The 25,376-nt window shown below is 44.0% G+C and overlaps 3 protein-coding genes across 3 annotated transcripts in view; 1 reads left to right on the top strand and 2 right to left on the bottom strand.

Annotated features, from left to right (window-relative positions):
• akap9 (A kinase (PRKA) anchor protein 9) overlaps positions 1 to 14,148 on the top strand; it is an 85,955-nt gene extending 71,807 nt beyond the window's left edge. The window contains exons 37-58 of the mRNA XM_031586672.2: positions 97 to 390; positions 424 to 939; positions 2,918 to 2,978; positions 3,478 to 3,593; positions 3,707 to 3,898; positions 4,243 to 4,404; positions 4,750 to 4,950; positions 4,987 to 5,020; positions 5,259 to 5,460; positions 5,714 to 5,864; positions 6,345 to 6,512; positions 7,715 to 7,897; positions 8,309 to 8,689; positions 9,217 to 9,458; positions 9,731 to 9,848; positions 10,265 to 10,447; positions 10,993 to 11,187; positions 11,336 to 11,568; positions 11,812 to 11,906; positions 12,111 to 12,240; positions 12,703 to 12,845; positions 13,533 to 14,148. Coding sequence (XP_031442532.1) covers positions 97 to 390; positions 424 to 939; positions 2,918 to 2,978; positions 3,478 to 3,593; positions 3,707 to 3,898; positions 4,243 to 4,404; positions 4,750 to 4,950; positions 4,987 to 5,020; positions 5,259 to 5,460; positions 5,714 to 5,864; positions 6,345 to 6,512; positions 7,715 to 7,897; positions 8,309 to 8,689; positions 9,217 to 9,458; positions 9,731 to 9,848; positions 10,265 to 10,447; positions 10,993 to 11,187; positions 11,336 to 11,568; positions 11,812 to 11,906; positions 12,111 to 12,240; positions 12,703 to 12,845; positions 13,533 to 13,576 — 4,044 coding nt within the window. The 3' untranslated portion in view covers positions 13,577 to 14,148. The remainder of the gene's footprint in view (positions 1 to 96; positions 391 to 423; positions 940 to 2,917; positions 2,979 to 3,477; positions 3,594 to 3,706; positions 3,899 to 4,242; positions 4,405 to 4,749; positions 4,951 to 4,986; positions 5,021 to 5,258; positions 5,461 to 5,713; positions 5,865 to 6,344; positions 6,513 to 7,714; positions 7,898 to 8,308; positions 8,690 to 9,216; positions 9,459 to 9,730; positions 9,849 to 10,264; positions 10,448 to 10,992; positions 11,188 to 11,335; positions 11,569 to 11,811; positions 11,907 to 12,110; positions 12,241 to 12,702; positions 12,846 to 13,532) is intronic.
• Positions 14,149 to 14,273: 125 nt separating this feature from the next.
• Positions 14,274 to 19,181, bottom strand: LOC105904925 (lanosterol 14-alpha demethylase). Its single transcript, XM_012832877.3, has 10 exons — positions 18,768 to 19,181; positions 18,540 to 18,638; positions 18,261 to 18,437; positions 17,854 to 17,980; positions 17,145 to 17,319; positions 16,895 to 17,014; positions 16,461 to 16,656; positions 16,130 to 16,225; positions 15,659 to 15,827; positions 14,274 to 15,349 (listed from the first exon to the last, which is right to left on the bottom strand). The coding sequence occupies exons 1-10, from the start codon at positions 18,933 to 18,935 to the stop codon at positions 15,171 to 15,173; spliced, it is 1,506 nt and encodes a 501-aa protein (XP_012688331.1). The 5' UTR covers positions 18,936 to 19,181; the 3' UTR covers positions 14,274 to 15,170.
• A 1,134-nt stretch (positions 19,182 to 20,315) lies between these two features.
• LOC105904944 (leucine-rich repeat and death domain-containing protein 1) lies at positions 20,316 to 24,402 on the bottom strand. The gene is made up of 6 exons (XM_042710730.1): positions 24,282 to 24,402; positions 22,506 to 24,057; positions 22,073 to 22,271; positions 21,749 to 21,910; positions 21,476 to 21,590; positions 20,316 to 20,675 (listed from the first exon to the last, which is right to left on the bottom strand). Exons 2-6 carry the CDS (start codon positions 24,042 to 24,044, stop codon positions 20,495 to 20,497), a joined length of 2,196 nt encoding a protein of 731 aa, XP_042566664.1. The 5' UTR covers positions 24,045 to 24,057; positions 24,282 to 24,402; the 3' UTR covers positions 20,316 to 20,494.
• Between the last annotated feature and the right edge of the window lie 974 nt (positions 24,403 to 25,376).

Genomic DNA, 25,376 nt, shown 5'->3' with positions numbered 1-25,376 from the left:
AGCATTCTATAGAGAAACCACTGAAATTGAGTCTCTGTATGAAACCCACCTTAGGGTGTTTGACCTCTGACCTTGACCTCATACGTTTTTACTCAGGCTTCTGGGGTGGACGGTGAGGGCTCTGTGACCGAGCTGCTGCAAGAGCTGCAGGAGGTGCGTGAGGAGGCATCCTCCACCAAAGAGGAGCTGAACAGCTACCGGGAGCGATGCGACAAGCTCCAGCAGGAGCTGCAGCTCAGGGACCTCTCCATCGGCCAGCTCCAGGAGGAGCTGCAGAGGCTGCAGAGCGCGCTGGCACAGTCAGAAGAACAGCAGGCGGCCCAGGCGGCCCAGGCAGCCCAGGCAGCCCATCAGCAACAACAACAACAACAACAACAACAACAACAGCAGCAGCAGCATCAACAGCAGCAGCAGCATCAACAGCAGCAGCAACAGCAGCAGCAGCAGCAACAGCAGCAGCAGCATCAGCATCCACCCCACTCCCAGCCCAAGAAGAAAGGAGGCAAGCCAGATCACCACAGTGGGAAGAACAAGGGAGGCGGTGGAGGGAAGGACAGGCCCTCGCTCTCAAGGAAGAACTCTGGGATCATGCAGCCAGAGAAGTCCCCCTCTCCCTCATCCTCCGTGAATGGGAATGGTCGGGCACAGGCAGCTGTTGGCGTTGACGTGGCAACACAGACGAATCTGGGGCCGATGGCGGCGACAGCAGCAGCAGCAGCGGCGGTGCCTGAAGTATCACTGGCCTCGGAGGAGGTGGCGGAGGTGATCGGGGAGTACCAGGAGAGGATCGGGCAGATGCAGGAGCTCCACGCCGCCGAGATCATGGACATGGAGGCCAGGCACATCTCCGAGAGCGAGGGACTGAGGAGGGACGTGCAGGCCCTGGAGGATGAGTGCAGAGCTCTGAAGGCCATCATTGACAAACTCCGGAGCTCTGAGGTAAACAACACAGCCTTATAAAAAACACACTGAGCAACGTCATCTAGAACCTAAGAACGATAGTGTGGCCACATTTTCCCCACTGCAGTTAGTTATTTTTTGTTCAGCGCGATTCATTAGCAATACAACTTTCTCTGGTGTTTCACCCTTTTTCTTTGGATAACAAAGACCCCAACAAGTTGCCCCAGGGGGGGGGTATTATGTTAGAGTGCGTGCACTGCAGTGTGTTACAGTGGGTGGTGATTGCTCTTGGCGCAGCGTGTTCAATGGCCTGAATATTAAGTGGCTGCATGCGTAACTCTGCTGAAATGAGGTGGACTTGGATACAACTCTGCTCAGCTGTAGAGGAGCTGTAGAGCTGTACTTTCTCCCCCGGAATTGTCTGTTGTCACTAGGGATGAGAATTGATAAGATTTTAACGATTCCGATGCCTTATCGATTCCTGCTTATCGATTCGATTCCTTATCGATTCTTTTATCGATTCTTATTGGGCAAGGGGTGAAAAAAAGAGCACAAACGGGTTTATTTACATTAATTTTCTTTTATATAATTTTCTATAATGCTGCACACACCATATACAGTATGTATATACACATTAAAAAAAATTGAAATAACCAAAAACATTTATACATATTCCTCTTGAACTTAACATAAAACTTACATAACTTAAATAAAATGTATTGTTTAATTTAAACATGTTCCTAGAAATTAACCTAACGAAAATCTGGGGCATCTACCGTAGTAAAAGGGTGCAAACCTTTCACCACAAACTTAGTCACTGCTCGGTGACATTCGTTGATCCTCTCCTCGGTCATTTTATTTTTCCCTGCCTCGAATAAAGGATGGGCTAGAGGTGTACATGACGTGCTAGCTGTAGCCTGTGACCCAGACAGACTACCAGCCTCTGAACCGGTCTGACTCTGAACGTCATCAGCTAAATTCGATGGAAATGGAGATTATCTATATAGTGAAAGCTGGTTTACACAATGAAACAAATGGCACTAACAAAATCGCTGAATTTTCTGAGCTGACATAAAGCCACATTAAGAGGGGAGGCAAACACTACCTCTGCCTCAATGTAGGGGGCTGAAAATGGAAGATTCTATAGCCAAGCTAGCGTAGCTGCTAAGTTTAATAATGGATTAAAAGACGATATGCTCAGTTTAATAATGGGTTGACACGAAAACGCGAACGTTTGCTGATAACACACGCCCTCCGATAATTAACACCGTTACGATCAAACATTTCTCAAAACTGGACTTTCAATCCAAACGTGAAATGATCAATAATGGGAGACCAATGCCGGAGCTAAAATGTATGCTTCAAACGAAGGGACAGAAGATAACTTGATCGACTACACACAATAAAGGCAAATTGCTTCACACAGTGAGTGGTTGTGATCACTTTTGAAGAGTTCCCCTTGACAGAAAGAGATGAAGCGCCGACATTAGCTGAGCTGCTGCATGCATCGAAGACATGACATTCCTGTAATTTAATTCCATGCTGTGTGTTCAAATGCTTATTCATATTTGTTGTATTTCCTCCCTTCGACGAAATTGACTTTTTACACAGGTTACAAGTGGCGTAGGTGTCATTTTTGTCGTGTGAAATAGAGCCAAACTTTAGAACGCTTCTGCCTAGTTGCCATGTTTGCTGCAGTCTGAAGAAGAAAGAGGAAACTAAAGAAGTTCGCGCATGCGCAACGCCACAAAGGACCGATAGCAGAACCATTAAAGAATTTGGCTGGCGATTCCAAACAATCGGTTCACTAGGAACCGGTTCTAAAAAAGAACCGGTTCTCGATTCTCATCCCTAGTTGTCACTATATTGTATATGATATGCACAACATATTAGTGTTGGATTCAGTTAAACGTATTCAGCCTTATGCATCCACATGATGACAAGAGGAGATTGATATATTTCTAAACCTTGGTTAACTATTGATATACTAACTCTGTTTTTCTCCTTTTGCTTGCAGGCTATGCCATCCAGACAAGAACATGCTCCTGGACCACAGGTCAAAGATGGCTATACAAGTGGTGAGCATCTTTAGTGAACTCTTGTCTGTACAGTGCATTAGAAGCATAAAAGTTACAAGCCATGCCAATATTTCCATAGTTCATAGTGTATTAGTCTTCAGCTGGGAAAATCTTAATTCAGGCATCAGTTGTAAAGCAATTTTTGAATGTTTCATTACCCAAAAAGTCCAAACACTGAACAGTAGATGTAGAGAGATACAGTCACTGTGCACGTCCTGTATTTTCAGCCACAGCTCTTCTTATTTGAGACATATTTCTTGGCTCCTTTTTATTAGGCTTCTTTTTTCTTCTCCTTCCATCTTCCTCCTGCACCAATCCCCAGCAGACACACCATTAGGCTTGAGTTCTGCTCAAGATTTCTTCTTGTTAGAAGGTTTTTTTTTTCCTCCCAGGCCTAGTGAATGTAAAGGACTTGGTGCCTGTAAGTGCCTGGAGACAATGCTCACTGTTCATATCTTTTTTTCACTACTCAACTAACATTGAACTGAATTGTTTACAGATAGCAGTTCGGACTGGAGCCAGCGCACCGGGTTTGACCAGCACCAAGAGTTCAGAACCACCCCTGAAGGGGCCAGACGGGACAACGAGACCGACGTTCTCCCCGACAGAATTAAGGTGAGCTGGGATGCCATAGCTGGCTTGCTCTGGCCTTATCCATTACTGCCCACTATTGTAGTCTTGGATCTAGCAAGTTCCTGGGTTGTAAGCCATCCTGTCCACCCTTCCAGAGTCTGTTACGTGAGGTTCACACGGAGGGCATGCAGGTGCTCTCGCTGTCTGAGCTGCCCTGCGGGGAGGGGGCTGAGCTGGGCCCGCACCTGCCCCTCCAGGGCTGGACCAAAGAGAGGGAGGCCCTGATGGCCACCGTGGAGTCCCTCAAAACCCTCATCGCCAAGCTGCAGACGCACAAGGGAGCACAGGTGAGCCTCTGCTCTGGGCGCCATGGAAACAATACGCTAACAGTTTAGTCATTCATTTAACACGTTCCTTAAGAGTGGCACAGTGCAGTAAAATCAGAAAGAAAAGAGTTTAGCACTTTGGTGATTCCAGGAAGTGCTACATAATATGCTACATAAAAAAATAAACATGCAGATGCTTTCAATATTCATCTGATAAAACCTGTTAGTTTTCTTATGCGTGATAGAGACTAATCTATCCATAGCATTCGTTTTTCAAATGCCATCCAGTGGACAATTTCAATGTGTGTCAATGAGTCTCCAGACTGACTCACGCATAACTCTGTGTCTGTGTTTGCCAAATGGAGGGTGCGGGTGACTGGCGCGGGGAGCTGCTGGGTGCGGTGCAGCAAGTGTTCCGGCGTGAGCGGGACGTGCTCAAGAGCGCCCTCTACAGCCAGCTGGAGATGCTGGACACCAGCGACGCAGTCATCCACCTCAACCAGCTGGAACACAGGCTCAGAGAACAGGTTAGGAGTTGCACACACACACACACACACACACACACACACACACACACACACACACACACACACACACACACACACAATCAATACATGCATATGCATGCACTTTTACCTGAATACATACATCCATGCATGTGTCAAGCATGCGCACTGTCTACTGAGGCTTGACAGTTTCATCGTAGTAGGTCGAGAAGCATGTTTTCTTTTGATCTGTTTTGTATTGTTTGAACAGGCATCAAAAACGAAGTGGAATAAAGCTCCCTTAACTCCTCAGTGCATAGTCCTTATTAAGTGAGTTAACCCTCCTGGAGCCTCAGTGAGACTAACTGAATATTTCCCCGACCCCAGGATGCTCAGCACAGGGAGGCCTTGGGCGCGCTGCACACCGCTGACAGGAACAGCCTGCTGACAGAAGTGCGGCAGCTCCGAGCCCAGATGGAACATCTGCAACTGGATACGGGCGTCAGGGAGATCATGTCTCCATGGCAACAGTCACAGCAGCATCCACAAGAAGAAGAACAACAACAACAACAACAACAACAACAACAACAACAGCAGCAGCAGCAGCAGCAGCAGCAGCAGCAGCAGCAGCAGCAGCAGCAGGATGTGCCCATCACCGGTAGTAAATCTAGTTTCACAGTATTACGGCTTTAACCATTTCCCCTTGGACCATTTCCTGTGTTTGTGGGTAGCACCACAATCGATATTAATTATTCATAATGATATGCTATTACTTCAGCATTCTTAAATACACACTCCTTAATAAATATTGAATGCTAGATAATGAAAATGGCTTTATTATGTTGTGTGTTGAAAGGCCAACCCTCCGTGTTACTGATTGGTTGCGTTGTCTCTAGGCGTAGCTGCTGGTTCCCATGAGCACGAGCCTGAGAGCGGAGGGCCACAGCCCGGAGCAGGGAGCCCTCAGGACCAGCAGGCCGTGCGTGCGGAGCGTCAGCTCCTGGAGGAGATCAAGAGTGAGCTGGCCCAGACTAGACTGGAGCTGGAGACCACGCTCAAGGCCCAACACAAACACCTGAAGGAGCTGGACACACTCAGGTACACATGGATAGACACGTGAACAAAACAGATGGAGAACCATAACTGTGTATGGAAATAGTCATGTATGTATGGATATATATCACATTTGCACAAAGGTAATTGGGTATAATAATAATATTATAAGTATTACAAGTCCAAACCCACACCTCACCCAGATCACCTCCTAAAAGACCTTCGCCATGTGGCCCAACACAACACACGTTCTTACTGACATGCTGTGGGTTTGACCGCTGCCTTTTGCGCCTCCCAGGGCGGAGCTGACCCAGAAGGCTGCAGAGGTGGACTCTCTGAACGACAGGCTGGCGGACGAGCAGAGGGAAGCAAGGGAGATCCAGTGGGCCCTGGAGAAGGAGAAGTGCAAGTCGGAGAAGAAGGAGGAAGGGGAGAGAGAAGAGCTGGAGGTAAGGCACAACGTGGTCGTGTGATGCGCAGTGAGGATGACACTGCTTGACCTAGTTTAACTCCCCAGAATAAACTCCATACTAATCAAGTTGGAGAAGGGAGGAAGCATGAACGCATGTGAGGAGTATGTGTGCAGCCCATGAAGGTAGAAATGTGTAGGATGCCCATTGATATTCACAGCAATACTGTGGTCAGTGAACAGAACTTCAAATTTGATCATCCCACAAGGGTTAAATGAGACATTTTTGTACTTTAGTATCCAGAGCAGTACACATCATTGAGGTCCCTAACAAAGTATGAGGTTCTCTGCACAGAAGAACACTTGTGTGCATTCTATTCTTTTTAAGTTGATGGCACCCGCTAATCTGTATAAAAACGTGCGGCAACACTTCCCTCATTTCCCTCTGGTTCACACGCTTCTCCACTACCTGATGCTTCATTTGTTTTCTCAACATCTCCTCTCTTGCTTTGTGTGCCAGGACCTGAAGCTGTCGCTGGTGGAGCAGCAGAACCTGGTGTCGGAGCTGAGCTCCAGCCTGGAGGAGGAGACGCAGCAGTGCGCCCAGCTCAAGGCCCAGTTCCAGGAGCAGCAGCGGCAGCAGGAGGCCCAGCAGGCCCAACAGCAGAGCAGAACCAAGGAGCTGCAGGTCAGCGGATGTCTTGGGCCTGACCAAGAGGAAGAGGGGCTCCCTGTTAGAGTCTCTCTTCTGTCTGACCTTATAATTACAATGTGATTGTAGTATTACAATTACATCTAGCTGTATACCTTATAATTACAATGTGATTGTAGTATTATAATTACATCTAGCTGTAAAAATTACAATGTGTTTGTACTAGTGCTGTCAAACGATTAAAATATTTAATCGCGATTAATCGCATTTATGTCATAGTTAACTGAAAATTAATCGCGATTAATCGCAAATTTTTATCTATTTTAAATGTCCCTTTGTTTATTTATTTTTTCCATCATTTTATTTTTATTTCAATAATATATCAACATGGAAAAGTGGATTGGCTTGCTTTATGCAAATGTTTTATTTTATTGAAAACTAACATTGCCAAACAGGGCGGTACAAAATAAAATTATAAAGTGCACATTTCAGGTAAAAAAGGACCCTATAGTGCAGTTAAACCATGGCTTAATATTTTCTTTTTTTTAAGTTTGCTGGGAACATAGCAGTCAGGCCTCTTATTTCAGAAACAATGAACCGTAACAGTTAGGTTACCAATAAAAGGTAAGCCTACTACTTGCTTTCTACTTGCTTTCAGCCAGCTGCCTGTTGACATTTTCAGACAACAGTGAAGCTCGCTTCTTTTACACAACACAACTTTTAAAAGTAAACTTTTCATTCAGAAGTTTTTTATCATCCATTTCGCCGTATCGCGCTCACCATTCACTCAAACCGTAACGTTAGCCTACTACACAGTTTGCGAGGCCAAAAAGAGAACGTTAATTTAAAAAAAATAATAATAAAAAAATGAACGGCGTTAAAATGGGTTTGCGTTAACGCCGTTAATAACGCGTTAAACTGACAGCACTAGTTTGTACCATTACATTTAGCTGTAAAAATAGAGTTCTCAGGACCCTTATTCACAAAACATTTGATCTTACCACTAAGATAAGACGTAAGTCGCACTAAAAGTTTCTAACTAAAGGTTTTCACATAATACCATTCACAAAGCTGCTTGTATGTATTTGTATAATTTCAATCCTTTAAGTTGTCTAGTAGTCTTCATTTTTATTTTCATGTTAGAGTGCAACTTACTAGTTTATTGTCACCCAGGCCTTATATTACCTCCATATTCCATGTAAATGTGACTGAAATATGACTTCATTAAACCCATTCAGGTGCAGTTGGAGAGCCAGCAGGCCCAGGCCCAGGAGCTGCAGGGTGCCCTGGGGAGGGAGAGGGAGCTCAGCACGCAGCTCAGGCAGCAGAAAGCAGCCAGAAGCCCCACTGACGCTAGCGCACAAACACCAGAGGGAGACTCACCCGATGGAGTCTCTCGGGCTGAGCGGGGCTGCAGTCAGGTGAGGATACCTGGAGGATGAGAGTTCATTCTCCATGAAGGTCATAGGTTTTGTTGCATAAACAGTAGAAGTGATCGATTTAATGTATTAGATATATACCGCACAGGCTGAGGAGTGATGCTAGCAGGTGAATGATTATGCGGTGTGTTCTCATTTACTTAGTTAGTTGATTATTGGTTGACGATATTGAACATGGCATGGATGTTCACTACAGCTACATGAAAAAATCTGAGATATCTGGTCAGCTAGTCATTGTAGAATTCCATATTTCCATCAGCAAGTTGACTGATCGAATGATGGACTGTCTGAATAAATGATTGGTTGATAGCTTGACTGAGCGATTGATTGGCTAACTGATTGTGTGACTTGAGCGGTAAACTAATTTGACCGACGGATCAATGTGCGGTTCAGGTGGAGGACGCGGTGGGCTCCATGGAGGTGCTGCTGCAGTCTCTGCAGACGGAGCTGGAGCAGAAGCAGGCGCGCGTGGTGCAGCTGCTGGGCGAGCTGGAGGCGCACAAGCTGGAGGCCGTGCAGCAGGGTCGCCGCTGGGACGAGGAGCGCAGCGCGCAGGCCGCCCGGGCCGCCGAGGAGCAGCGCGCCCTGGAGGAGGCTCGCACGCAGCTGGAGCGGCTGCAGAAGAGGCAGGAGGAGACGCAGGTGCGCGTGGAGGGAGAGAAGGAGCGCGCACAGAGGCTGGAGAAGGAGAGGGACTCGCTGCAGGAGAGAGTGGCCGAGCTCAGCCAATCAGCGGTGGGCAGGGAGGCCACGTCTCCGCCCACCAACCAGATGGTAAGGCTGGTGTCACACCTGTGTGTGTGTGTGTGTGTGTGTGTGTGTGTGTGTGTGTGTGTGTGTGTGTGTGTGTGTGTGTGTGTGTGTGTGTGTGTGTGTGTGTGTGTGTGTGTGACATTGAACATCTTGCTTTCCCTATTGATAGCCATATTTAAAGGTTAGAATGTGATCAAGGGTGGGGCTGCATTCTAGGGGCGTGCATGATCATAGACTGCCATGCTGTCTCTCTAAAGGGCATTTTTAAAAAGTTAGTTATACGACTCACCAATGCACAGGTCACTGAGCACCTGTATTTGAGTTCTGTTCCTCAGCTAACTAATAGTTCAGACTCTCAGAGGTCACAGTATAGCCATAGTTATAGCTTGGCAACCACACAGACGATCAATGGTTGTGCTTTGACGAGAGTGTCAGGGTGTAGAAAGGTATTTATGGGGGTTTGTTTGTTTGTTTGCTTGATCTGGGATATGAATTCATACTGGACTATTAGAGTGCTTGCTAACACGCACCCGTGTTGTTTTGCGTAGGCTCAGGCGCTGTGGCGGGGAGAGGGTGGCGACCGCACCAGAGACTGGGTGCTGCAGCAGAAGAGCGGAGACGGCCTCACCCTCCACTCCAGCACACCCTCGCTGCTCGAGCATGCTGCCGCTGGCGTCGCCGTGGCAACCGAGGCCAAAATCAACAGCAACAGCAACATGGACCGAGTGGTGCAGAGGCTCCAGCTCATCGCCTCCAAGATCAAGGGCATGACCAGTGACGCCAGTGGCAGGTAACACAGAAGAGCTGCTGAATCTGTTATGCTTTGATTTTAGACAGACCAGACAGACTCACATAGACAGATGAACAATGCTGTTATTCAAACAGAACGCAGTATCAATGTAGGAGAGGACATACAGTATATATTACTATTCTGGTCTTCAAAATGGTCTCTGATTCTCTGTTATGCTCTGTCATTGTTTCTCTCTCTCTCTCTCTCTCTTTCTCTCTCTCTCTCTCTCTCTTTCTCTCTCCCTCTCTATCTCTATCTCTATCTCTCTCCAGGTTGACAGGCGGTGAGGTGGACAGAGAGGGTCTTGCGTGGCTCCAGAGTAATGTTGATGAGGTGCTGTCCATGCTACAGCACAAGCTCCCATCACAGACACCAGCCCCAGCCCCTGAGGTGAGACCTCCCTCATGTCTTTCTCAAACCTTCCTGTCATGGTTATGGTTAAGGTATTTAGCAGACGCTCATGTACAAAGTCACTTACAAAACAAAAGTATCAATTTAAAATACAAATTAAAATTCAAAACAATCCACTGATAATGATGATAATAATAATAATGCCTGTAATATTAAATCATGATTGATAATTTCAATGAAACCATGATTTAAAATGATTCTAAAAGTTCTGTCCACTGTAGATCTGTTTGTATTTTAGCTAAGTCTTATCCACCTATAGTTCAATAGTAGTTCCAGACCACATAAAAAAACAAAGGCTTGTTTTGCCTAATTGGAAGCGTATTTATCGAGTATATCACCACAAACTGAGGATGAACATGACGTGGAAACTTGTGCGTGTGTGTGTGTGTGTCCAGAGCGCCGCCCTCCTGGGAGGCAGCAGCTCCAGCGTGCTGACGGAGCGCCTGCTTAGGCAGAATGCTGAGCTGACGGGCTTCGTGAGCCGCCTGACGGAGGAGAAGAATGACCTGCGCAACCAGCTGCTGCGCCTGGAGGACGAGCTGAGACGCCTGCGCCAGAGGGGCCTGGGCTCCGACAGCGTGAGTCCTCCTCCTCCTCATCATCATCATCATCATCATCATCATCAATATCAATATCACAGTGTTTCTCTGAGGGAGTTATTGTTGTGCCTCTCTGTGAAGCACCATTTACAGAACACCTGTTGTTAAAATGATACACCGACAGTGATACACTAATTTCAATAATGATTATGGTTAGCCTGGCAGTGATGCTAATGTGTTAATAATGAGGATAATGTTAATCATTGAAAATACTCAGCCAGTGTGACAGCAAAGCCACATGCCTGTTGGAGATTTAAAATTGACTCAAAATTGTTGGTCCTCATAGGAGACAAAAACACACTATAGTCTAACTATTAAATATAAGGTCTTTAAAAGTCTCTAGATTATCACTTGATTGATCTTAGAGGGAGAATGTTTTTTTATTATTATTATTGTTATTGATTTATAGCATTAACACAAACAAACACCTAAAGCACTTAATTAATTGGGTCTATCTGTTTTGTGAGCTGATAAATTGTCTTGAATGTGACCTTGTGGTGATGGTCCTGTGTGGGCCTCTGTAGTCAAGCAGGAAGGGCGGTGAGCATCAGGAGCTGGCGGTGCTGAGCGTGGAGCGGGAGGCGTGGGGCCGGGAGCGCACGCGCCTGGAGAAGGGCCTGCGGCTGGCAGAGGCAGAGCTGACACGTCTCAGAGGAGAGATGCGCAACGACACGCTTAGGGACATGAGTGGCCCTGACGCTGACAACGCAGCACTGAAGGTACAAACACACACACACACGCACTCTCTCTCTCTCTCACTCACACACACACACACACGCACACACACACACACACACACACACACGCTGCCATGAACAGAGTGGGAACCCCTGGATTAACCTCCCATCCTCCCCCCCTCTCCCTCAGCGGATGTACGGGAAGTATCTGCGTGCCGAGAGCTTCCGGAAGGCTCTGATCTACCAGAAGAAGTACCTGCTGCTGCTGCTGGGCGGCTTCCAGGAGTGCGAGGAGGCAACGCTGGCACTGATCGCCCGCATGGGCGGCCACCCGTCGCCCGCCTGCCTGGAGAACATCACCCAGCGCCGCCGCGGCTTCACCCGCTTCCGCTCCGCCGTCAGGGTCTCCATCGCCCTCTCCAGGTACGGAGGGAGAACTGACACCCACTTCAGAGCCGTAGTATGCCCAGGAGGCCTTAGGTTGTTTTGTACTGAACACAACATTTATTTTGACGCTCAAACGCATATTGGCATTTTTTTTATAAACTTATGTTGTGTTGAGAAACTAAGGTGCGACTTGGTTACTCTAATGATGTTTAAATGTGCATGGCACCTTAAGATGATGATGAGCTGCTTGTCCTGACTGCCTGTTTGCTGTGTCTGTAGGATGCGTTTCCTGGTGAAGAGATGGCACAAGGCCACTGGCACAGGCTCTGGCACCTCACCCTGTGTCAACAGAAACGGCCTGAGCCAGATCACAGGTGAGGACGCCCACCGCCCACAAGTATTAAAACCTGACAGCTGTGCCAACATATCGTTTTTAATGAATTACAGTTTGGTGGTTGGTGAGTTTTGGACTGTCAATATGGTGCTATTGGTGCTAATACAACACACTCAGGGTTGAGTTGACCCTCTGCACAGAGTGTATATGCATGTTCCTCACTCCTCCTGTTCCTGCTTGTCAGGTGGGGAAGGGAGGCACGACTCCCCGTTCCTGCACCCAGGCATTGTGGAGGTGTACGGGGACCGGCGCGGGAGCAGCAGGGGCAGGACCGGCCGCGACTCCCCCCGCTCAACCCTCTCTGCCCAACACAGGTACGTCTGGTGCGGCTTGCCCTCTCAGCCCATCACAGGTACGTCTGGTGCGGCTTGCCCTCTCAGCCCAGCACAGGTACGTCTGGTGTGGCTCCGCGGCGTGCCAGCGTTCACTGCTCAAGACTCCCCATCTTGAGGGCCTGTGACGATGTGCCGTCACTACAGATGAGTATGTGCTCTGACTGCCATGCCATCGAGCCTGGCTCTTTGGCGTTGCGGTCAGAGTGCATGTTTGGCACCCTGTTCGAGTCCGGGTGGGGTGACAACGCTCTCCCTTCACTACAGGGGACGTTTTGAGGATGGCTAGTCAACATCTAAGTCACTGCGTTAGCCATCATCACTGTGGATCAAGAGTGATGAATCTGTGCTATCTTCTAAAAATCATCCATCGGCTCAGCATTGCAGTTCTGGTCAGGTGTGTGTATATGCTCTGTGTGTAATGAGTGTGCGTTGGCTGGGCAGGTACCATGGCGTGGCTGGGGAACCAGGTGGAGGGACACCATGCTCTCATCTGCTGAACTACGACCCTGACCGTGCACTTACAGACTACATTGCCAGGCTGGAAGCACTGCAGAGGAGGCTGGGCAGTGTGCAGTCAGGTAAAGGTGTGTGTGTGTGTGTGTGTGTGTGTGTGTGTGTGTGTGTGTGTGTGTGTGTGTGTGTGTGTGTGTGTGTGTGTGTGTGTGTGTGTGTGTGTGTGTGTGTGTGTGTGTGTGTGTGTGTGTGTGTGTGTGTGTGTGTGTGTGTGTGTGTGTGTGTGTGTGTGTGTGTTTGTGGAAGTATATAGCTGTTTGTTTCAAGTGTTATGACTATGAATTTGTGAGACAGTGTTTGTTAGTTAGGATTTGACTGAGATTCCACAGGGTAATGTAGCTCAGAGTACATCACCATTCATGAACCAAGAATAACCATGTGTTTTCAGCCGCTAAATCCTCTGTAACACATTTATGACAGTTATGAGTGTAGCAATATCTTATTTTTGACTTCTTCATATAAGAACATTTGGAAAATTGTTAGGATCCTGTTGAATATACAAGTCTGTGTTTCCCCAAAACTTAGTTGTCATGAAATGAGACTCTTTTTAACTGTGTTTTTAAGTTACAGTGGTCGTAGCACAGCATTGCTGTTGGAAAACACAGTCCAACATACTTAGCCTCTCACACATAGGAAGCATTTGATACATGTCCTGATTTGCTCTCCAATGTTAGGCACTATCCTAATAGCATTCTCAGTATCGATGCGTTCACCCAGTTGCATGTAATTAATTTCAGATCTTCATTTCCATTTCCTAGGGTCGTCTTCATATGCTCAATTGCACTATGGAATAAGAAGATAAATTGACTTCTACATTGGAACTGGCTTGAAAAAAAAAAACTACTCAGTTGCCTTTTCTTGTGCTGAGCTGCTGTGTTTTTTGTACTCTCATGATGACGCTATTTAATGTATACTCTGTGGGACCAAAACCATCATTTTTTTTCCATCTGTTCACCAGACCTAAGGGTCGCCAGCACCAGAAACTGCTTCTTCATGTATGTACATTAGTCTGCTTGTTGTTATTATTATTCTCATAATTATTATTATTATGACTATTATCTGTTGTGGATGAAATTACAATCATGTTTCCTAAATGTATATTTGTGGAATGCTAATTTAAGAGAAACCTTTTAATTTATATACTGTGCAATGTATGTTACTTGTGGGTGGGAGACTAAACACATAGGGAATGTTGGGCTTTACTACGAGGAGGCTGCTAATGAACACACTACACTGTGGTTTGCCAGCACGGTTTCTTGAGACAGACTACAGAGAACATTTGTAGTAGAGGACATATTTTTGTAAAGGGTAGGAGCTTTGAATTTTATGGGTATTTTGTCAACATTGAAATAAAGATTAATATAATATTTCAAAGCTGACGCCTTGTTGTTCTTTTGCCAATGTTGCCCACAATAAAATGTGTGTGTGTGTATATATACATAATGTGTGTGTATATATAAACAACATGAGGAAAAATGTTGCCTCAGTAACAGTCACACTTTAATCTTGTAAATTTTTTATTTAATAGGATGGACTGTAAACTGATAAGCACTGCAATGTTTAAATTTGATATATGTTCGGCCATTGGAGCTGTATGCTCTCCAAAGTAATTTTTGAAAAAGCGTTTCACCAAATAATCGTAACAAAGCATAGTTATGCACACTGTGCAGCATACTCCTCACAAAATGAACAAACCTGCACTCTTAGTAGCACTTCTACATTTTGCTTCCATTTCTGATTTAACAATTTATAATCTCACCAATTAATGAGTCGAACCTTTACTAGTTCTTTTTATTTACATGTATTTATTTTCATGTTTTAAAGGTCAGTTTGGTGCAAAAGACCTCCATTTTGTCTCAATATCGGACAGTCGTGTGTTGCCTAGAGCTGTGTTGAACAGATTGAACAGAAAACAGCAATCAAGTCAAATTACATTGACTGGCGTTTCAATTTTAAAGTATCAGTATAATAAACAAGCTGCTTTTTTTTCTTCTTTCTATTCAACTTGAACCACTTAAGCCTGCACCAAAAAAACAGTTTGAAAACAAAGAGAAGAGGCATCAGTGTTTGTGATCATGAATTAGAAGAGCATGTGTGCGTCCCCCATTGGAAAAACACTGGGCCATCACAGCAAGCCTCCAATGAGAAGGCATCCTCCCCAGTTCTCAGGATCCGTCAAGTTTAGTGGTCAAAATTATTACTATAGTTTAGAAATACAAAAATAGAACTGAACATTGTGACAAACAACGTACAGGGCTGCCTACTCGCCCCCCACACACGCAAGCACACCAATCACGGCAGGTTCGTTGAAATCATGTCCGTATTCAGTATTCCACTCTCTCGGGCGACAATTAATGTGATTCTTTTTTACTGTCTTTAGGGGGCAGTAGCAGGTCTCAGGGCCTCCTCAGTGTGTACTTGATCATAGGGTTGGTCGGGGTGTGGATCATTGTAGTGTAGTTCACTTCGGGGAAGTATCCGTCAACAAGCTCAAAGTCAAACATTCGCAGCATGATGGACCAGATGGTCTTGATTTGGACGTAGGCAAAATTCTCCCCGATACATCGGTGACGTCCTGAAAAGACAAGAACAAAAAAATGTATTCACCACTTCAGTGTGCTAGTCTTATCATGGTCATGTTTTACGTGATATACAATGTGTCCAAAGCGCTTATCTTTAATGGTGTATGGTGTGACATTACTTTTGCATATGAATGGCTCATGGACATGGAAATGGACATGCTTCAGTCAAACATCTCATTGGCACTCCTCGAGAGGTTTATCTACATGTGCTCGATCTACATTACTGGGTGTTGGAGGAGGAAAGTCAGGAAAGGGCCAGTTCTCTGGGCACCATCAGTGTGTTCAGCCTGTGGCTGTCTCACCTGCTCCAAAGGGCACGTAAGCAAACTTCTCCCCAGCTGCAGGGTTCTCCTGAAGGTAGCGGTCTGGGTTAAAGTCCATCCGCTCTTTCCAGGTATCAGACAGGCGATGGTTCACAGTGGGAGACACACACACTTGGTGACCAACTGGGATGGTGTAGCCTGCAATTGTCTTTATGGGTAACCAGGCAAAGTATGTGAACATCAGTGCAAAATTAGTTAAAATTTAAGTAAAAAAAAATTATTCTATGATATATCAAGCAAGATACTGTGAAGACCACATTGAAGGATGCTTAGTCATTTTAAAACCCTATTTCTCAGTGATGTAAGGTTTAATACTGTATAAGACACCAATAGGAAATAGTTTGAATTTGAATTGAGAGCCTTTAAAACCATAATTACTGAACATGACTGCCACATACCTCAAACAATCATGCATGCCCCTATGACACAAAAAAAAAAACATAATCTCACCAGAGGTGTTCTTGCCATTCTCATCATGGTCATAATGGGTGGCCGGAGTCTTAGACTCTCCTTCAAACAGCGGTCCAACAGGTTCAGATCCTTGAGCTAAAAAGCATTCACAGGGAGTCACTTAAACACAGTTAGAGATGTAACATAGCTTTCTTGTTGCTATTTTATAAGATTAACATCCAAAATATATTTAAATACAGTCTCACATAAAAAACACCTGTTCACACTCTTGAGCAGCGTCTGTATTTTGGTATTAGAAGGTTTTATGAAATACAGAGCACCATTTTTATACTAAATGATTTAATGCAAGGAGTTTAGCGCTGTGACTTGCCTGGTCGTAGTCGAGCGGGGGCAGGTCGTCTCCACAGACGGCCTTCTGCTCACGGTAGCAGCGCTCCTGCATCTCCCGGTCTCGGGCCAGGTAGAAGCCCATCCAGGCGCTGGTGGTGGAGGAGGTGTGCTGGCCGGCCAGGAGCAGCCCGATCAGCATGCCAGCGATCTCGTCATCTGACAGGAAATGCCCATCTCTGAGGAGGGGGGGGGGGGACAGAGCTTGTGTTTAGCTTAAACCTTGCAGAGCTTAGTAATCGAGGTGGTACAATAAACTACAGTGTGTCTACATTTCTATGCATTTCATTGAGGCTTAAGGAACGTTACAATTATTACATTAATAATTCTATGGAGTTGAATTTAAATTAGACAATGTTGACGGTGGAAATGATGAATATGCTTTCATTCAACAGACATAAGAGCATTAGAGCTCACTTGTAACTGGAGTCAATGAGGGTCTGCAGAATGTCGTCCTCTTTCTCTGTGGCTTGTCTGCGCCTCTGGATCACTTTGGAGAAGATCTCCTTGATCTCCTTGTGTGCTCTGTCCCTCCGCCTGTTCAAAGCCAAGCCGAAAAAAGGAGAAGCTATTTCACCACTGCACACCACCACCAACGAGCCACAGACACCACACGGAGCAGCTGTTTATAACATTGGACGACTTGTTTCATTGGAGAGGGCCGCACCTGAAGCTGGGGATGGGCAGCCAGCCGGGCAACAGCCAGGCCGCGTGGCTGAAGCCCCCATCCAGGTCAGCGTACAGCTGGGCCACCTTCTCGTCCATCATGCTGCGGATCTCCTTCCCCTGCAGGCAGCGGCTGGCCGTCAGAATGATGAGCTCGGACAAGGCCTCAAACAGGTCTGAGGGAGGAGAAGAAGAGGACATGGTGAATGTGCGTGAGGGTAAAAAAAAAATTATTGTACAGAAACGACACTCTGAATCACCTTAACGGCAAGTCCAAGAAGTGAAGGAATGCTTCTCAGAAGGGGGTGTTTGTCTTTAACTAAGAAATTGTTTCATTGATGTGAGGTTGTTTTTTTTTTGTCTTGATAGTAACTGCCAATATTTGAAGACCACATTACATAGTTGTGCAAATTTACGTATATTTGTAGGGAAAATGACCGAACATTATACTTCTGTGAGAAAGTTACACAGTTTTGAGGAAATTGTGGCTACGTCAACAAATATTACCTCAGTGATTATGGGCAGTGTAAGAGACCTAAAAATATTCATGGTACTCTAGCTTTTAACCAAATTAGACACGCGCGATTTAGGTCTATATTTGAATTACACAATCCATGTCATATCAGGTCCCCCAACAGAGAGCTCAGATTGGACTGCTCTAACCGCTGATAGTTTTACCTTGAGGCTATTCTCTCTAATATTTCTCTTACTTTTCACCCCACTTTCGCCCCATCGGGAAAAGTACTCCTTGGTCTCTTCCTCTATGACCTCCACATGCTGTTTGAAGTGGGCAATGTTCAGGCCTGTTTTCAGCATCTTCTTCTGCTCCAGAAATATCTGTGGAGAAGGATAGGAGTCTCAAAAATGATGGCAGTCTATTCCCAGTAGAAAGTTCCAGGTGATTGTTAGGCACATGACAATTAGGCTACACCTAAGAGTGTTCAGCTTGATTTATTTTGAGCAACTTATTTTTAACAACAGGATGTAGTCTACATACTTTATCCAAAATAGTCAGCTGAAAATGAGTGTAAAAATATGCAATTGAAAATCGACTGTCTGCTTGGGCATAGAAATCAATTAGGTAAGTGGACAAGTTGCACAATATGAATTTAATTACCGGATTTGGTACGTCGTAGGCCACGCCTTTTCCAAAGACAGGTGTAGTGAGTCTGGAATACACATCTTCTGCGTTGAGATCCTCATTTTTGCTGTTGAATAAAAGGGTTGCGGCGTCGCTTCCAAGCAAGTATGTGAATGTGCTGCCCACCATCGTAAAGCTGAAGACGGGTCCGTACTTCAAGTTGGATATAAAACATTCATAAATGTTACACAAGTTTCAATGGACTTAAGTAGAATGTCAGTACAAACAGGTTGCTTCGTTTACACATGGCCTCACCTTTTCGTATGCATTCTCTAAGAATTCGATGGGACTTTTCCCAAAAGCTATCGCATGGCCAAGAAATGGAATGCTTGATGGAATGTATGGGGGGTGGTTCTAGAAAAGAAAAGAACAGTTGAATGAAGACAAATGTATACAAATAAGCCTATACTATTGTAAAGTTCCATTAATAGGCCTGTCGATCTAATGTCAAGTTCAAACAGTAGCCTACAGTGGCCTACTTACAGCGTCTTTATCCGGGGACTTCATCTGTTTGTACACCAGCTTGGAAAAATACCCCAACGTGAGGGTAAACACAGATGTTGCGAGAACCATTGAAGTAAAGTTGTTGTTAATCTTCTCCACAGCATTTTCTATCAGCAAGCTGCTGACTTGAAATATATGAGTGGTCATTTTTACGTCCTTAACTTGCTTGTCGGCGTTCTGCGAAATAAATTCCTCAAAGCTTATTCAAGGCAGATCTTTAATCCGTTCGGTCAAAGATTCAGCAGACTGACTTATTCTCCTGCGATCCTCTGTGACATTCATTAGGTGTTATTTTGTTAGAAGCCGGTATGAATGCGAAGCCAGTCGCATTATTGCCTCAATTCGTCTACCTGTAAATATGAAATTCTTCCAACCCCCGCCTGACAATACGCGTTCGTCTATTGGCTGCTTTCCTGTGTCAATCAAGTAACTCCATGTTCCGCGTCTAGTCTGCAAATCGTTCATTGGTTGACACTGGCTGAACTGATGTCTTGCTATATGATGTCATTTGCATAGGTTCAGCATCACATTGGTTGACTGCAATTGTACCACCAACGAACCAACAGGACTGACCTCTCCATATGTCGCAAATGTTAAAACACGTAGGCTTACAGTGAGCAAAGCTGTATTTCCTTGTATTCCAGTGGCTCAACAGACATTGTTTTGCTTGATGTTGAAAACTGTAGAAAATGCTAAACTGCTTTGTAATCATGAATAAATCATGCGTTATATGTGAATTTTAAATTAAATTAAATTAAATATATGAGATAAATTAATCTGAATCGTTCTCCAAATGCTAAACTAATATGTATATTAACAGAATCCTTGACGAATACGAAGATATATCTTTCCATAGACTGGATAACAGCAATTCCAGTTTAAGGGAAGAATGTCAACAGGAAGCATTTCACCAAAGTTGTACAACTATAGCCTATTCTAGATAATGGAAGCTTTTAATGGGGGTCTTTTAAGGGACCTGCTTTTTAAGAATCTTCCCGTGTAGGCTATATGGTATATGCATTTTCTGATAACTAAAAACCATGCCATCTATTACTTTGCTTACCCTTCGGTTACTGCTCATACCTTCTGACCTTCACATGTGGAGAAATATTTTCTTAGGCACAGTGCACATTGTCATTGCTATCTCTACATGGGCAAGTGTTGTGTAGTTAGCTCTGACTGTAAGAAGGTGTCTATTACTTCTTGTTGACACACTAAAGCTCAGCGTTTTCCAAACGTATTACATCATTCTATTTCAAAGACACAGTGATTATTTAGCCTGGTTTTGGCCAAATGATCAAATCTATGTAATTGTTCTGAAATGTTCAAATATTTTAAATGTCATGAATCCAGCTGTTTCCATAGCTGTGCTTGTGGCATACTCAGTCAACCAAGGTTTGGCACAGACAGTATATAAGTTAACAATAAGTAAAAATAAGAATGACTTTCTTAAATCTATTTTTATTTTGAAAAAGCATCAGGAAAGATCAACATGAATGAAAGGTTAAGTTAGAAATTTTGGCTTGGATAAGTAACAAAGCAGAATAGGACTGCAGCTGGTCAAGTAAATCTCTTAAAACTTAGCAGAGTTAATGACTACATTCTTTGTTTTATATAAATCAGCATAAAGCATGAAATTGAGGAGGTAATGATGATCAATCAGCACTCCGTTGAAAAAGTCCACTTGGCAATAACTATAATAGCCTTCACAGTCGTATGGCTTTGGCGTAGATCTTTATGGCCTGCACTTGGGCAGAAAGGCTTTGGAACCCAGCTAGGACCAGGACCCTAACTAACCGGTCTGTTATGGCTGCAGGCTTTGCATTACGGTGAAAGACATCCCTCCACAGGTTCAAAACCGCCATGGTCTTTTCTTTGAGGGAGAGCCTGCATAGACCAAGGAGAGAAAAAGAGGTATTAGAGCATATAGACATGAAGACATTAAATTAGCAATTAGTTTGAGCTTATTCTGGTGAAATACCCATGTTTCAGTACCCAAGTTAGAACTGAAAGTTAATAAATATGACATACAGTATGCTACAAAAATTTGATGTGGACATGCAAAGGTTTGGGCACTCATGGTCAAAATGTCTGTTACTGTGAATAGTTAAAGGCACAGTGCGTAGTTTTAGTGGCATTTATTAGCAGCAATGGAATAAAGTATTCCTAATTATATTGTCATTAGTGTAAAATTATCTATAATATTAGAATCGTTGCGTTCATTAACTTAGAATGAGCCTTTCGTATCTACACAGGGAGCAGGATACCAAAGAGGGTGCTGCTAAGTACTGACCAATCAGGGAGCCCAAACTTTAGCTTCGGGCCCTTTTCCTTTTTGTTATTTTGAAACTGTAACTGATGGAAATAAAAAAGTAATCTCACTTAAAACATTAAAGAAATGTGTCATCTTTCACTTCATGCCTTTTGGAAATCAGGTCATTTTTTACTTGCTAAGCTATTCACAGTAACAGGAATTTTGACCAGGGGTGCCCAAATATTTGCATGCCACTGTATGTTTGTATTGAGAATTTACAGTGTTCAGTGTACAGTCTGTCAAACGTCTCATACCAAGAGCCTGTAATGGTATATCTACAACCTATTTTGATATCTAAAATGTCAATATCTTGGTATGAATAAGACATTAGATTTGTTATCATAATTTTATATATAGGAGTTTGCTATCTTACCCTTTATCCGCTAGTGTCAGCTCAGCAGGAACACAAAGTCTGTCAGAGAAATACTGCAAGTCCGTCTTTGGCATATTATTGGCCACAAATCGAAACATCTTTTGCAATATGTGCTCTGTAACGGAAAACATACAGTGATTACACTACTCGGATTATGTAATTGTATTTGTATGACAATTCAAATTTGTATCAATACATTTGTTTAGTTGTACTTCAGGAAACTTGGTATGAGGATTACAATGTTTTGGACCAAAGTAGTGTGCTTGAACCTACCATTCCATGTCAGCTCACAACTGAGGTAGCATCCAATTGGTAATGCCTGCTGTCCATCACAGGTCTCTTTGGGTGGGCTTGTTAGAGGGTTTCCCTCCAACTTTATCAGCTTCAGAGATTTCATCTGAGCCAGGTAAGATGGAAGGCCCTGCAATAAGTTACCTATGCAAACACACATATACAGTGCACATAGGAACCACCATATAGCTTTCTTGTCTTTGTTTGCAATTAAAACAATAATCCATGATCAACAATAATCTATACAGCGCTGCTATTTTTCAACTCTACAACAAGGGTGTTGTCTCAGTGCTTCAGCTTTGGTACCTTGTAGGTCGATGTGCTTCAGGTTTTTCAGGGATGTAGTGGACTGAGGTAGATCCGTTAACAAATTGTTGCTGGCTATGAGCTTAGTAAGATACCTCAGGTCGCACAAATCTTCTGGGATATAATTCACTTCGTTATCCGAAAAATCCAGCTCCTTTAGATTTCGGAGTTTGTCTAAAGTCTCAGGGAGTGAGGTGAGCTATAAGAGCATGCAAATCACAAATCATTAAGGTTATGGATAGCATAAACACATAAATATTTTAATCTATGATGCTCCCTTAGCATAACATATATACGTACTTATGAATATTTATAGATCGTTATGAAGAGAAGAGTAAGCCTACTGTAAAGTATTAAAAGTAGTTTTGAATATAAAATGAATCCTTAGTCTACATAACACATTATAGAATTACATAGGTTTTTACAGCAGTACCTTGTTGCCTTTTTTGTTACTTATGACCAATTTCCGAAGTGACCTGATGTTACATATTGCCTCAGGAAATGAGGTGAACTGGTTGCTGGAAAGATTGAGTTCTCTGAGGTCTTTTAGACATCTGATGTTAGAGGAGATGTTTTCGATCTGGTTTTCTGACAGATTTAGCACATTCAAGGTCCTCAGAAAACAAAACTCAGGAGGGAGCTCCTTCAGTTGGTTGTTGTGCAGCAATAGGACCTGGATTCTTTGGAGACCAGTGATTCCCTCAGGGATTCCTTGAAGGGCATTGCCACTAAGATCCAAATGACAAAGTTTGTCGAGCTGATAGAGGCGTTTTGGAAGAGAGTTGAGGCGGTTTTCACTGAGGTTGAGATGCTGTAGTGTGTGCATTTCACCAACGCCAGGAGGAAGTTTTGATATGAGATTTTTACTTATGTTCAGATGTTGTATGGATGGCACTGAGTACAACTCAGGCGGAAAGGCAAGAAGATGATTGCAACTGAGATTCAAATAGGTTAATCCACACAGGCTGTGTCCATCGACAAGGAATTGAACCAAAAGATTCTCAGCACACTCCAACACAGAGAGTCTTTTTAAAGAGCTGATTCCTTTTGGTAGTGTCTCTACCTGATTTCCATTGACACGCAGTTCTTCAAGACAAGCCAGTGCCCCAATAGCCCTGGGGAGTTTGGCCAGAAGATTTCGGTTCACAGAGAGGCGAAGAAGTTTGGAGCAGGTGCTGATCTTCTCTGGAAGTACTTTGATTTTGTTTCCACAGAGTTTCAAAACTTTTAAGTTCCCCAGTTTTCCCACCTCATCAGGTATGACTGTCAGCTGGTTTCCGGAAAGGTTTAGAACCTCCATATTGGCAAGATTGAATAGCTGTGAAGGTATAGAGGACAGCCTGTTGTCGCTGAGAGACAGCTCTTTCAGATTTCTCATCTGTGAAATTTGCTCTGGTAAAATCACAATCTTGTTTCCTGAAATTTTTAGCTGAATGAGATTTTGTAGTCGCCACACATTACTTGAAAGCAGTGTCAAGTTATTTCTCTCCAAATTCAATATTTTTAGGTTGATCAACTTTTCAAAAGAATGAGGCAGAAAACTCAAATGGTTGTCATTCAGGGAAATAACCTCTAAGGTGGTTAGATTTCCAAATGAACTTGGCAGATTATCAAGACTGTTGTTACTAGAATGAAACTGTAAAATGTCCTTCAGATTACATATCTCCTCTGGGAGTCTTCTTATTTGATTGTCACTGATATTGAGTGCTTTGAGACCTGACATCCACAGTGCTGTGGGGAGTGTTGTGAGCTTGTTTCCCTGCACAGCTAAGACTTCCAAATTTGTCATATTACCTATTTCCCCAGGAAGAGTTTTAAGATCATTGTTGGCAACGGAAATGTACTTCACATGACTGTCCTGCAGTAGCTTCACAGGGAACTGTTTCAGTCCCTTCTTGTCCAAAAGCAAGGAAGAGTTTTGACAGTTCATGGTTTGAAATAAGTCCTCTGTCATGATGTTTGGTTTCAGCATGCCTTCATGTTGCCTGTAACAAAGATGATGGAACACGCTTTCATAGAAGTACAAATACTTACAATAAATACAGTATAGGCCTATACGTTTAGAACCTATGAGAAACAAATGTAGGCTATACAGTCCAATATGCAATAGCTAGCTGCAAAGCTAACGTGACAGCTTCCTGGAATGTCTGGTCAATGGAATTTAATACAAATTTCTATAACGATATTTGTTTGGGAATAACTGGCTTACGAGAAACTTTCCAACGCAGCAACCCATAGCCTGTTGGTGAGATTTAGGTATGAGGTTGGTCATTTAAAAGCCACATTCTGAACCAGAGGTCAACCTCCGACGACTGAAGTTGCAGTATAACTTGCAGGCTATCTAGCTATGTTCGGGGCATGTCCAACCAAACAATGTTTCCATGGTTACGTCAGTAAAGAGAACATGCTATCTGACTGAAAATGGCTGGGGATGAAAAAGCAGTGAAGAAGAATTCGTTCGCGATGGATGATAAAAGTTATTTCATTCAACAAAACCCAACTTTAGAATGTAGCCATTTAATGAGTAAATAACTAAACTCTGGATAGTTCCGCAACCTAGAGTAAATTGATTGTATTGGCTGAGGCGTGGGACAGCCCACTAATTTCCAATCGGAAAGTAACAGCTGGTCAATATCATACTGCCGGTTGCTGGAGAGAAACTTGAAAGGCAATACGCTAAATACACATTCTGTTTCTATGTGTTTGGCTAGTTTGCCATGAAGAGCGAGTATGATGATGCCATTATCTGGTGCAGTGTGAATTGCCTCTGTGTATGAAAACTTGACTTGATGTTTTTGAAATGTGCTGGGCTTTTATCAACACAACATATTTAATCGTTTCATATTTAATCGTTTAACAGTTTAAATACTTTTAGAACATGCACTGGGGTCTGTTGGACTTGAACTATGCTATGACAAATTATGTGGCTTGTCATCATAGCACATGTCAGAATACCTGTTGATTGGCTCAAAATACATGAATTCAACAGCACACCCACAAAGGCTTCCCACTGGCGTCCTATGAATGCATACGGGCAAGTAACAATTCTTCTCAACTCCTCCCATTTGCAGATTATCATTACATCATACGCGTAGCTCACAGCGCGTGGCCCTATGAAATGAGGGCCCTCTGTGTCCTGTGTCAGCTCTGATTGTGTCCCCAGACAGGACGAAGGCTTTCAGAAAGAGCGACCAGCTCTTCGTATCCTGGGCCTCCCCTCATACAGGAAGACCCATCTCTAAGCAATGCCTTTCTCACTGGCATGTAGAAACCATAGCTATGGCATATGATTCTAAATGGTTAA

Source organism: Clupea harengus, chromosome 19, assembly GCF_900700415.2.
Source record: "Clupea harengus chromosome 19, Ch_v2.0.2, whole genome shotgun sequence".
NCBI lineage: Eukaryota > Metazoa > Chordata > Actinopteri > Clupeiformes > Clupeidae > Clupea > Clupea harengus.
The sequence above is the reverse complement of the archived record's forward strand: the minus strand, read 5'-3'. Positions and strand labels throughout refer to the sequence as shown.